This window comes from Carcharhinus amblyrhynchos, chromosome 8 (genome assembly GCF_965287045.1).
Source record: "Carcharhinus amblyrhynchos chromosome 8, sCarAmb.v2.hapA, whole genome shotgun sequence".
Taxonomy (NCBI): domain Eukaryota; kingdom Metazoa; phylum Chordata; class Chondrichthyes; order Carcharhiniformes; family Carcharhinidae; genus Carcharhinus; species Carcharhinus amblyrhynchos.
The window spans coordinates 28,062,631-28,076,561 of record NC_137331.1 but is presented as its reverse complement, the minus strand read 5'-3'; the positions used below and the strand labels follow the sequence as shown (position 1 = coordinate 28,076,561).

Here is a 13,931-nt window from a genome sequence, read left to right as displayed (position 1 = left end):
CTACCACAATTTCTGAAAATAAAATCCGTCAGAAATGGTAATTCCTTGTAAAAGTCTTAACTTTGCAGGAATAGTTTTAAAGTTCAGAACTGATACAAATAACACAAAAACTAATGCTTCTTTTGAGGGTAACTTAAAAACAAATTTATTTGTCTCACAATCTCCAGCACAGGAAACATTGCTGTGTACTTCAGGGAGCTTTAATATAGTCATGATATTGTTTGTGCTGAAGAACAGCTGACTATAGGCAATTGTGGATCCATACTAATGCAATTATGCGTTCCTGCTATGTAGCAGTTATGCACATTTTCATGTCAAAATTAGGAAATGTTAGTCAAGCATGAGGTGCTCATTGCCTTTATATTTCCACTTCTGGTAGATAACCTGTTGAACTATTCATTTAAACCTGTCCATACAGACATTCAGTTCAGTAATTGAACTGAACTTCTAGTCACCCTCTTTCTCCTGCTATCACAAAGCTAAAATAACAACCTTTAGTGATATTCCTCCCGAGGAAAAGCTTGACCTTTTTTTTTCTCACATATTGCATTGTTACTGTTCTTCTTAGGATATACCCAACTTTGATATCAGCAAGCCTAAAGATATTTGTGATGAGAAGGGACTTCTTGTAATTAACCAAATTACATAGTCCTCTTCCAAGATTAATAATCTACTGGTCTGATTTCATAATAAAACGACAATATTATTCACCCTATGTGCCTACTGTTAACCAAAAGAGCAGTTCATGGAGGTTTTAAGATTTATATTGATTTAGAAGGCAGTAAAAAGCTTGATGCGTTGGATTTAGACACCAGACTTGAGCCATGTGGTACAAGATCAGGTTCTGCTGAACGATAAGCAATTGCAGTTGGTCTGATTGTTCACTTTTGCAAAGATAGCTAGGAGTATGTGAACATGAACTTATAATAGCTTGATGATTAAGCGTGTGTAATGAGTATGTTGACATGAAGCATTTCGGATGTTAAATTCTTTGGTTCATTTCAAAGCACATTTTTAAAATATTAATGTCTCTAAATTATAGACTTGAATAATGGAACATCTAATATGTTTGTCATTGCACAAAATGCTTTTAGAAATTACAGTAATTTCTTAAAAGATTCTGGAAGTTTAAAGAATATTCCTAAATTGGACAGTTAAATGGTTTGGTCGGAGGGGGTTCTTTAAATAGCATTTTAGCTTGATTTACACTTTAACTGAGATTATAGACATAGGAACTCTTGTAAGGGAGGGTTGCATTTGAGCTTTTCCCAGTTAAACATGAAAATCTTTAAGGATTCCTTGAAGCACACACCTAATGCATGAATGTAGATTTTCTTTTCTAACTTAGACTTAAATTGGGATTTGTAGGTGTGCACTAAACAGCATGAAACCCAGTATTTATTTGGTGTATGCAGAGGATTAAAAGAAGCTGAATGCATTTTTCATTTGTCTATTTTCTTTCCCCTGCGTAGATTAACTACAGTGAGAGATTCAGTTCTTTAGATGCTTGGCATTCTGTGGTATCTACTTAGCCAATTTATTTGAGAATCTCAGCGTTGATATTGAGATTATTCCATTGTGAATACATCACAGCTGTGGCAAATCCTAATACCACCTTGTAGTTACTTTAGTTGCAATCAGGGAAGGAAGGAGTGATCAGTTTTCCCCAAGCACAATCAGGAAATAGTATTGACTTGCAGCAGAAACGTAGAGCCCTTGGTAGGACCAAAAATGAGTCATCTTCCATTAGTAGTTTGCCCCTTTACGTGTATAAGGAACAAATTACCTGAGTCATCAGAAAAAATACATCTTTTTTCATAGCATAATCCTCATAACTGAAGCTGGTTATGTTTCATGCACTTCTGCAATTATCTTTTTTTATACAATGTGATGTTTTAACATCAAAAATAACTTGCATTTATTTGGATTTAACAGTGAAATGTGCCATTTTACTGAGCCAGTAGGTTGCAAGATTTATAGCTCAAATAATGGAATAAGAATCAAAAACTACATCAGGCCAATTGTCATTGCCAAACATAAGTTCTACAGTATACAAGCAGTTGCTTTTCTAGTCCCATTAGTTATTTAATCCCAAAGCAACCAATCTGATGCCTTGGAACAGAAAGCTGTTGAATGTTCCAAGGTTTTCTGTGTTGTCTTTAAGATTTTTAATAATGTTTGTAAAGATGGGCAGGTGACATTTTCATGCTTTGCTACACTGCATCCAGGGATTTAGATTTTGGCCTTTCAACATGGGTTAAATTTTTAGGGAGATGTTTGAACAATGCAACAGACAATAATAGGTTGGATGTAGATAGATGTTTGGCTAGCACAGACACGTTGGGCCAAAGGGCTTCTTTCTATGCTGTAAAAATCTTTGACTCTAACAGTGACTCTTGCATTCTGCACATTCTCCCCTTCTCACCATCTCGCACAATCTTGTGCACTCACTCATACACTGAAACTTGTCTTGGTACTTGCTTTGCTTATATTGGTCAATACAGTTGTAAAACATGGACCTTTACTGACAGCAAAACTGAAGACTACTTTGAAATGAGCACTAAAAACTCAATGCAATTCTGGAATTGAGACCTGCTTCCAGCTGTTCCTCAGAGGACTGCAGCCAAATCAATGCTCCCCATCCTACCAATCAAACCGAAGGCTCCAATTTTTGACAAGGGCAAGGAAGCCTGTGATTTAATGTAGTCAGACCACCCTTTTAAATAATTCACCTTTTATGTTCCAAATTCTTCTGTCTTTAACAACTTGCATCTGATGAAGCCCTTTTGCAATCTATCCTGTCTGATTTCTGAGCTCAGGGCTCATCTTTTGTGAGCTATATATGACTGTGGATGTCTAATGCTGAGAATACAAGTTTAAATTTAATACTGACAGTTAAGTAAGCATGATGCGGGCTATACTGCATGTTTGCCATACTTGGAATTAATTATCATCTCCATTTGGGAATCACACATGGTAGCTAACTCCACAAGCTCACTACCCTCAAGAGATTTCTCCTCATCTCAGTTCTAGAAGGTATACACAGAATCCTTAATGACCCCTGGTTCTGGGCACCCTCACCATAGGGAACATCCTTCTTCCTGCATTCACCCTGTCTGGTCCTATTAGAATTTTATAGGTTTCTGAGATCTATCTGCCTCTCCCCATCCCCGTCTCCATCACTCTTCAAACTCTGAGTATAACCCTAACTGACTCGATGTCTACTCATATTCAGTCCTGTCATCCCAGGAATCAGTCTAGTAACCCTGTCCGCTCTTCCTATAGAGCAAGAAGATCCTTTCTCTGATAAGGAGACTAAAAGTGGATGCAATATTCCACGTATGGCCTCACCAAAGTCCTCTTTATAATTGCAGTGAGACATCCTTGCTCCTGTTTCCTATCTTGCTATGAAGGCCAACTTACCATGTGCCACCTTCACCACCTTCCCTTCAGTGACTGGTGTATGACATAAGTCTTGTTGCACATTCCATGCTCAATTTATAGCTATTCAGATAATCTGCCTCCCTTTTGCTCTGAAAGTGAATAACCTCACATTTATCTGCATTATATTACAGCTGCCACGCATTTGCCCACTCAGCTAGCCCAAATTACACTGCAGCATCTCTGTATCCTCCTCACAGCTCGCCCTCCCACCCAGCTTTGCGTCATCTGCAAATTTTGAGATACTACATTTAGTTCGTTCATCTAAATCATTAATGTACAATGTGAATGGCTGGGGTCTTAGTATTGATCCTTTTGGTACTCCACTAGTCACTGCCTGCCACTTGGAAAAAGACCTGGTTTTTTTTTCCCCCTACACTTTGCTAACCAGTTTTTCTAAACATCTCAACACGCTACCCTCAAACATGTGCTTTTAATTTTACTTGCTGGTCTCTTATTTTATTTTGGACTTTGCTGAAAGCCTTCTGGAAGTCAGAGTAAACTACATTTGCTGGCTCCCCCTCATCAACTGTACTAGTTACATCCTCAAAGAATTCCAGTAAATTTGTCAAGCATTGTTTCCCTTTCGTAAATCCATGTTGATTCTGTCTGATTCTGCCGCTGTTTTCCAAGTGTTCTGCTATAAAATCTTTGATTGTGGACTCTCCACACTACTGACATCAGGCTTACTGGTCTATAATTTCCTGTTTTCTCTGTACCGCCCCTTTTTAAATAATGGGTTACCTCCAGTCTGTAGGAACTGTTTGAGTCTTAGCATCCTGAAACATGATCACCAGTGCATCCAAGATTTTTGGACCACTTCCTTAAGTACTCCGGTCTGTAGACGATCAAATCTATCAGCCTTAAATCCCATCATTTTGTCCAGTACCATTTTCTCCACTACTACTGATTTCCTTCAGTTCCTCCCTCTAAATCATGTGCTGCCCAACACTTTTGGTATATTCTTTGTGCCCTTTTCTGTGAAGACAGAACCAAAGTATACATTGTTTGTCAGTCATTTTTGTCCCCATTATAAATTGCTGTTTGTCAGGACCTAAAGGGACCTAAATTTGTCTTCAATCTTTTTCTCTTCACATAACTGACTGTAAAGTCTTCTATAGATATGTTCCCCACAGTTTACACTTGTATTCTATTTTCTCCTCAATCAATTCTTGGCCCTCCTTTTGCTGAATTTTAAACTGCTTCCAATGCTCAAATTCTCACCAATTTGTATGCCCCTTTCTTGGATCTAATACTATCACTGCTTTCCCTTAACCGTGGTTTGGCCACTTGTATCACCAGACAGGAATAACCAATTGTTGCAGTTCATCCATGCACTCATGAAGGTTTGCCATTGCCTATCCACCATCGTCCCTTTAAGTAGCATTTCCCAATCCATCATAGCCAACTCGCGCCTCATACCTTCGTAGTTTCCTTTTAAGTTTCAGGACCCTGGTCGCAGAATCAACTATGCCACTCTCCATCTTGATGAAGAATTCTATCATATTATGGTCACTCATTCCCAAAGAGTCTCTCTCAACTAGATAGCCAAATATTCCTTTCTCAATATACAAGGTCAAGTCTAGGGTGGTCTGTTCTCTAGCTGGTTCCTGAACGAAATGGTCCAGAAAATCATCCTATGTACGCTCCAGAAATTCTTCCTCTGTGGATTGTGACTAATTTGATTTCTTCAATCTATCTGCAGATTAAAATTGCCCATAATTGCAGCTGTTGCTTTATCACATGCATCGCTAGTGTACATCTGGCTAAAGTCACAATGGTGTGTTAATGTTATGAATCCTTAGGTTGCACTATTCTGCAAGGTATGAGTCAACACCTGTTAACTATGATTACTTATGTGGACAACTGAAATCGCTGAACTAGAGCGTGCATTTGTGGCTGAACCAAATTTGTAATTTGGTCTAATGCTCAATTTTGGGAGCTAAGGTTTTGATCACACTTGCTTTGCAGTAATTTCAAGTCTTGGTAAAATGGAGTTGTAGGTTTGTACAAGAGATGCATATGTGACTTGTTTACAATTGAGAATTTTATGACATTGCAATGAAATATAGTGGTGGTAAGAATCTGAATTTGTTTCTTGTACATTGACATTTATTTTTATTTTTTTCAGTTACGCAGTGATAGCGTTTGGCTGTGCCAGCTGTCCAAAACTCACTTGTGCCCGTGAAGGATGTGGCACTGAGTTCTGTTACCACTGTAAGCAAATATGGCATCCAAATCAGACTTGTGATGCAGCACGTCAACAGAGAGCGCAGAGTTTGCGATTAAGAACAATACGCTCTTCATCAATCAGCTACAGTCAGGAATCTGGTGCAGCAGGTACAGAAAACTGGACTCTTCGTAGATACGTTCAGGATGAGATTTCGGGAAGAAAGGGGTTACCTGAAATAAACAGCCTCCTGGTCAATCAGATTTTGCCATCTCGCTCCACAGGTAACCGTTTTCTTGATGGAATCTCCACCTATGGAAATGCTTGCCATCTTTTGTTAGGTTTCCAAAATTGCTGTAGTTTCCCTAATTGTGCAATGCTATAAATCTATTTTAAAATAAATAGTTAAACAGCTATTAACTGAGCTAAAGGGTTTTTGATGTTGAAATCACCTGTGAAAGTGTTGTTGGAGCTTGCCTACTTGTACATGTTTTGTCTTGCTGGCAGGGAAAAGGAATAATTGTTTCAGATGAGACATATTGTTTTGTACTGAACTATCATGCTACACAATCTCATATCATTTATTTGTAATGTTGTCAATAATATTGTGTAACTTATCTTGCCAGGTACTTGTAAGCTTGCAAGAGCCAAGTTTAGAGAGAGTTCCTTTTGTCCAGAGTTGTCACTTTGCTACAAAATCTATTTATACAAACTGGGCTACAACACACACGTGGATCTAGGGTGATAAAATATAACTGTGGGGGTAACTCCTACTTTGTGTTGACGTTGGGCAGGCACTGTACATCCTGCCTAGTGTTCTTGGCATGGGTTTTGATTTCATTTGTAGACAAGTTGTAAGCAGCCATTGGGCGAACGGGAAATCAGGTGGCTCTTCAACAGAGCTGACCCAAACAATGGACTAAGGGAGCAGAGGTGATTTCAGATACTTTTGTAGAGCTATAAAGACACTTGAAGCTGCATCTGGCACCAGAAAAATCGAAATGGAAATTTGGGTGATTGGGCCACCCCATGCCTTGAATGGATGGCATGTACGTGATGCATTCTCCTGTCATTGCTACTCAAGTTTACAGAACAGAAATGGGGCATTCAATCCAACTGGCCCATGCAGGCTTTCTCCCACTTCACTTCATCTTGTACTACCTTGCTTCTCAAATTCAACAGTGCTATTCGTCTCAACCGCCCCATGTGATATTAAGTTCCATGTTCTAACTACTCTGGGTTGAGGCAGTTTTGCTTGAATTCATTACTGGATTTATTATGAATCTCCTTGTTCTTCAGGCCCCCATGTTACAAGCAGGGCTCTCACTTGCAACAGGCAGACCCTGGGTTTCCCAGGTGAAGTGTGGGCAAAATACTGGCATATGGAATGTGAATGTTGGCAAGTTCAGCCCCACAATCTTTTGGAGCACACCCGTCCAGCCGAGATGATGAACATACGGCTTCTATGCTTGCATGCACCCACGTTGTACTGTTGAACTCTGCCTTGCCTTTGTGGATAAAACATTGCAACATGGGTCATCTTTTGGCACAGTAGAACAAAATATACTTGCCATTGCCATTTTGGCTTTAATTGATTTTTAGAATTAATTTTCAGGATATTCAGACCTTCTGGCTTGCTGATGAGTGGTGTGATTTGGCTACGTTAATATTGAACTTAATAAAGTACTAAAAGCTTTATTTCTATAATGCCGCAAAAGTACTCCATTTAAGGCATTGCTGTATTTGGGATGTTGAACTATAGCTTAATTGTTTTTTTAAAGACTATTGTGGAGCACTTTTGAAATGTTACCAATATATCTTTTGGTAATAACGTATATAATACATCAGGAACCAAAATATAAATGACTGAAAGTTGAGGGAACATGTAGAAGTTGAAATGCATTTGCTAGGTCTGGCGGTTTGAATTTGCAACCCTGGTTATGCACTGTTTAATTCAGTCTGAAATATATCGATGCTGGGCTATTCTGCTAAGCATTTCATATAATTCTTTTAACAAGGTGATTTATCATTGTTTCTCTTTTTTTTTTGCAGCAGATGATATTAAACCTTGTCCACGATGTGCAGCATACATAATAAAAATGAATGATGGAAGCTGTAATCATATGACTTGTGCAGTATGTGGCTGTGAGTTCTGTTGGCTTTGTATGAAAGAAATATCTGACCTTCACTATTTAAGGTAAGTCTTCACCATTAAATCTTGAAAACCTGGTAATTCCACAATTGCAATTGTTCTAAGATGTTTTCCTAAGTGAAGGATATAGGCAACAATTTTCCTGTACGTAGTAGCTTTCAAGTAGTTAAATGTCCAAAGGCATTTCATCAAAGTATTAGCAACCAAAACTTGGTGCTAAATGAAAGAAGACAGTAGAAGGGTGACCAAAAGCTCGGTCAAAGTATTAAGATATCCAAGGCAGAGAGGTTTAAGAAGGGAATTCCAGAGCTTAGCGTCTTGATGACTAATGGCACAGCTTCCAGGATATGCAAGCAGCCAGAATTGGAAAGATGCATACAAATCATTGTATGGCTAGAGGGGGTTACAAAGAGAGTTGGTGTCATGGAGTGCTTACAAAACTCCAATAAAAATTTAAAAATCAAGACCTCACTGAATTGAAGCTAATTAAATAGGCGAACACAAGTTATGGTTGAACGGGACTTGGTGTGAGTTAAGATACCAGTAGCAGAGTTTTGGATGAGTTCCAGTTTAGGAGGCTAATGGTGGGAAGCCAACTAGATGTTTGTTGGACTAATTGAGTCTAAAGATAATTTAACGCACAGGTGAGATTTCAACAGTAGATGAATAGAGGCCTGCGTTTTTAAGGAAGTGGAAATAAGCATAACATCAGAGAACGTGATGTTAGGAACTTGGCTAAGTTTATACAGGATGTTAAGGATGAAAACAGTCCGAATCAGCCTCAGACGATGGCCTGGAAGAGGGATAGTGCTGGTGACTGAGGAATGGAGCTTGTAGCAGGGTAAGATAGCCCTTTTGCTTCTGAGTTCCTAGTATTGAAAGATGGACAAGCAGTGTGACAGATTAGGCAATGGAGGGATTGGAGAGGTAGTGGTGATGTTACAACTAGGTGTCATTTAATGTACATGTGAAACCTGATGTGTGTTTTTTTTGTCTGCCTGCCCTTCTTGCCAGTTGTTTTCATTATAGATTCCCATGTTCATACTTTGAATGAAAATTGCTTATTAGTTTCTGCTGTAATTAGACTCCTGAGAGTGGAGATATTGCAGCACCACCACTGACAGGAGGTTGTAATTCCAGCACGAACAATTTGCATAAGCAGTTTCTATTATAAATATGGACAAAAGAATTTAAACAGGAAACATGGAATTTTATTTCAAACTGAGAACGGAATTAAAGCTGCATGTCCAGGTCAGTTATCCCTTGGTTTCTAATGTGTCTCATCTGAAGACTACTCTTGAGCTTGGCTTCCCTACATGCACAGGAATTTGACTAGATAAAAATCTTGTGTTGGTATACAAATCCTTTCATTAATATCAGGATATTTGTCACAATGTAGTTGGTGACACTTTCCACTATGTGGATCTGTTGATGATGACTCCCAATCTAACTTCATTCCTGTATGTTAAAAACTTCATCAGACTGCTGGCATCATCAGTTGCAATTTATTATTTGGGGGAATTGGCAGGGCATGTCCAATATGGGACTGGGTTTTTTAAATTCTGCAACACTGCTTGCAGGAGTATTTGGAAGAATGGTAGGAAGGACTATTACTTACGTGGCGAAAAACTGCAGCAGGCGACGGTGCAGAGGGACCTCGGGGTCCTTGTGCATGAGTCGCAAAAACCCAGCTTGCAGGTGCAGCAGGTGGTCAGGAAGGCGAATGGGATGCTGGCCTTCATAGCGAGGGGGATTGAATATAAAAGTAGGGAGGTCTTGCTGCAGCTGTATAGGGCATTGGTGAGGCCGCAGCTGGAGTACTGTGTGCAGTTTTGGGCGCCGCACCTGCGCAAGGATATTTTGGCCCTGGAGGGAGTGCAGAGGAGGTTTACTAGGCTGATACTGGAGTTGAGGGGATTGAGCTATGAGGAGAGGCTGAATAAACTAGGCTTGTACTCGTTAGAGTTTAGAAGAATGAGGGGAGATCTCATTGAGACGTATAAGATGATGAATGGGATGGATAGGATAGAGGTGGAGACACTCTTCCCGCTCAAAAAAGACAGTAGGACTAGGGGGCACAGCCTCAAGATAAAGGGGAGGCGGTTTAGAACGGAGTTGAGGAGGAACTTCTTCACTCAAAGGGTGGTGAATCTCTGGAATTCTCTGCCCGTTGAAGTGGTGGAGGCTGCCTCGCTAAATATTTTTAAGAAGCGGGTTGATGGGTTTTTGATAAGAGAAGGGATTGAGGGTTATGGGGAGAGGGCGGGAAAGTGGAACTGAGCCACGACAGATCAGCCATGATCTTATTGAATGGCGGGGCAGGCTCGAAGGGCTAGATGGCCTACTCCTGCTCCTATTTCTTATGTTCTTATGTTCTTATGTTCTTATAAGTTCACTTCTACTTTAAATGCAGCATAGATTACTTATTAGCATGGAGACTGTTTTATGGAGACCATTTTATAAACGTCACTGGATTCCGGGGAAGTGCCGGAAGATTGGAAAACGGCTATTGTTATGCCGTTGTTTTAAGAAGGGTGCCAGGCAAAAGGCAGGGAATTATAGGCCGGTTAGTTTAACGTCTGTTGTAGGTAAAATGTTAGAATCCGTCATCAAGGAGGAAATAGCGAGGCATCTTGAGGGGAATTGCTTGATAGAGCAGACGCAGCACGGTTTCGTTAAGGGGAAGTCGTGTCTGACAAATTTACTGGTTCTATGAGGATGTGTCTAGGGCGGTGGATAGAGGAGAGCCGGTGGATGTGGTCTGTCTTGATTTTCAGAAGGCGTTTGACAAGGTACCTCAAGAGGTTATTGCAGAAGGTCAGGGGACATGGAGTTGGGGGTAGGGTGTTAGTGTGGATAGAGGATTGGTTGTCAAATAGGAGGCAGAGAGTGGGGGTCAATGGGTGCTATTTGGATTGGCGGTTGGTGACTAGTGGAGTGCCCCAGGGGTCGGTGCTGGGGCCTCAGCTATTTACCATTTATATAGATGATCTGGAGGAGGGAACTGAGTGTATGGTGTCGAAATTTGCTGATGACACCAAGATTGGTGGAATGGCAAATTGTGCGGAGGGTGTGGAGAGTCTACAGAAGGATCTAGATAGGCTGGGCGAATGGGCCAGAAACTGGCAAATGGAATTTAATGTTGGCAAGTGTGAGATGGTCCACTTTGGTAGGAAGGATTATTATTTACGTGGCGAAAAGCTGCAGCAGGCGACGGTGCAGAGGGACCTCGGGGTCCTTGTGCATGAGTCGCAAAAACCCAGCCTGCAGGTGCAGCAGGTGGTCAGGAAGGCTAATGGGATGCTGGCCTTCATAGCGAGGAGGATTGAATATAAAAGTAGGGAGGTCTTGCTGCGGCTGTATAGGGCATTGGTGAGACCGCAGCTGGAGTACCGTGTGCAGTTTTGGGCGCCGTACTTACGCAAGGATATTTTGGCCTTGGAGGGAGTGCAGAGGAGGTTTACTAGGCTGATGCCGGAGTTGAGGGGGTTGAACTATGAGGAGAGGCTGAATAAACTAGGCTTGTACTCGTTAGAGTTTAGAAGAATGAGGGGAGATCTCATTGAGACGTATAAGATGATGAATGGGATGGATAGGATAGAGGTGGAGAGACTCTTCCCGCTCAGAAAGGATAATAGGACTAGGGGGCACAGCCTCAAGATAAAGGGGGGGACGGTTTAGAACGGAGTTGAGGAGGAACTTCTTCACTCAAAGGGTGGTGAATCTCTGGAATTCTCTGCCCGTTGAGGTGGTGGAGGCTACCTCGCTAAATATTTTTAAGACGCGGGTTGATGGGTTTTTGATAAGAGAGGGGATTAAGGGTTATGGGGAGAGGGCGGGAATGTGGAACTGAGCAGCGACAGATCAGCCATGATCTTATTGAATGGTGGGGCAGGCTCGCAGGGCTAGATGGCCTACTCCTCCTATTTCTTATGTTCTTATGTTCAATTAGATTAAGATTTTCTTCACAGGTGTTATGAGAATTATGTGATGTATGCTAATGGCTGCAATGTGAAAATAAGTTATATTTTTCAGTATTAAGGGACTTAATGGCTCCTTTGTGCACAGTATTGTAGTTTTCCTCATTCAGCACTTCCATTATTTTCACAATAGCTTTCTGCAATTTTCTGTCTGTTTGGAGAGGCAGCCACTTGCAGCCATTCAGTTGTCAGTTACGTTAAAGTGGCACAGCAAACCTAAATGAAATGGGAAGTGTATAACTTAAATGGGAACAGAATCTGTTTACTTCCTTTAATGTATCGAAGCTGTGTGGTAATGCCAAGAACAGAGCTTCTATGTCAGCATCAGCAACACTTTTTTCCCTCTTTATGCAGCATGGTTATCAACCGAAACATGTTTACGCTGATTGTGGTTGTGCACAGGACTTAGTTTAGCCTACTGTGTTGTCAGAATTGGAATTTTCTGGAGGAAAATTGAATAATTATGGTCTGAATTATTGGGGTGCTATAAATCCTTTATTTCAATTAAAAACAGTATTGACATATCTACCATATTCTTTTTGAAAATAGTGCAATAAGTAATTTGTGTTCGGCTTTAGATCTGTTCCATGTCCCGTTCCCACTGCTCTCTGCAACAGAATTCCAAAGATTAACGTCCTTCTGAGAGAAAATAAATTCATCCTCACTGCCACCTTAACTGGCAGATCCCTTTATTCTGAAACTGTGTGACTTCTTCTAGGTGATTTCCCCACGATGAGGAACATCCACTCGGCAACTATCCTGTCAATCTGATGTGCTTCAGTAGGATATTCTCTCATTCAAAACTCCAATGACTCTTGGCCCAACAAGTTCAATGCTTCCTCACAGCACCCCTTTCATCCCAAGAACCAATTTAGTGAACTTTTCTCTGAATGGCTTCCAATACAAGTATATCCTCAATTATGTCCTTTGAGTAAAGCAACTAAAGCTGTACACAGTACTCAATGTAATCTCACTAATACCCACTAGAGTTCTGGCAAAATTTACCTACTTGTATATACTCTATCCCCATTGCAATAAAGGCCATCGTTTTCATTTGTTTTGCTGGTTACTTCCTGTTTGCTTGGCTGCTGACGTTTTGTGGATGCCCAAGTCCACCTGAACAACAGCATTCTGTGCTGTCTCCATTTTAAATCATATATTGTTTTTCTGTTCTTCCTAAGTAGATAATCTCATTTTCCTACATGCTCTATCTGCCAAATCTTTGCCCAGTCACTTAACCTCTACATGAGGGAATCTGAAAAGAAATATGTCAAATATATATTACATAGATCATTTGTAGGTAGCCTGGTTTTCATTAACCTTGTAAGATTTGTTTTATTTGGTGTTGAAGCTGTAATTAGACTCTTGTTCCCATGATAGACTTCAGTTGGTTTCTCAATGATCTTGTAGAAAGCCATATGTAGGAAAAGTTCACAACCTATCTCAGAGAAAGAACACTTTGAAGGAATGCTCTCTGCCAAGACATTTCAGCCTTGATTGGTTCTAGGAAAAATATTTTCCATTCTCTTTTAATGGTTTTGACAATTTTTAAAAGAAACTTTGCAAACAACTGTGACAATCACTGTTAGTAAAGGCAAGTTTTACCAAAAATATTGGCCAGGAGGTTCCAAGTTTAATGTATAATCTGCGCATCCAGAACTGTTTTGATAGTGCAACTAGTTTTAGTTCTTCAGAACTAATATAGTGATAAAATAGTCAACAGTCCTGCTGTACAACACTTCATTAACGTATGTGTGGGGCTTTAATAAGACCAGAATAAAAATTGGATAACTTGCTACCTGTCTGTCCACACATGTAAAATAATAATGACAACTTGTGCAAGCTACCAGAAGGTCAGCAAATATGTCCGAGAGGAGGAAGAAGGAAAACAATGACTTTGACTGTCTGTCTGAAAAGTTCCTGCCTGGTCAGTGCTATTTGCCATTCATGATGGTCTATAAGGGATGGAAATGTGATCTCTTTATTGGCATTAGATCTCTACTTCCCACCTCAAAACACTGCAATGGTTTAAACCACCCCGCCTCCTCCTCCCTCTCCCCCACCCCAAATCTATGTCAGAAGTCACCAGCTTTTTTCCAAACCTGCATTTTTATTCTACTGGTGAACAGGAAGAGAAATTGAATTTTTGAAAAAGTGTGATTTGAGGGATGATGAAGTAGAACTAAAC

General features: G+C 40.4%; 1 protein-coding gene across 3 annotated transcripts in view; it reads left to right on the top strand.

Annotated features, from left to right (window-relative positions):
• rnf19a (ring finger protein 19A, RBR E3 ubiquitin protein ligase) overlaps positions 1–13,931 on the top strand; it is a 70,393-nt gene that overhangs the window by 35,799 nt on the left and 20,663 nt on the right. The window contains exons 3-4 of one of the 3 annotated variants that reach the window (XM_080193797.1): positions 5,573–5,895; positions 7,667–7,808. In XM_080193797.1, the coding sequence (XP_080049923.1) occupies positions 5,573–5,895; positions 7,667–7,808 (465 nt within the window). Of the gene's footprint in view, positions 1–5,572; positions 5,896–7,663; positions 7,809–13,931 lie in introns of all 3 variants that reach the window. The other 2 variants (XM_080193798.1, XM_080193796.1) reach the window with 2 other exon arrangements.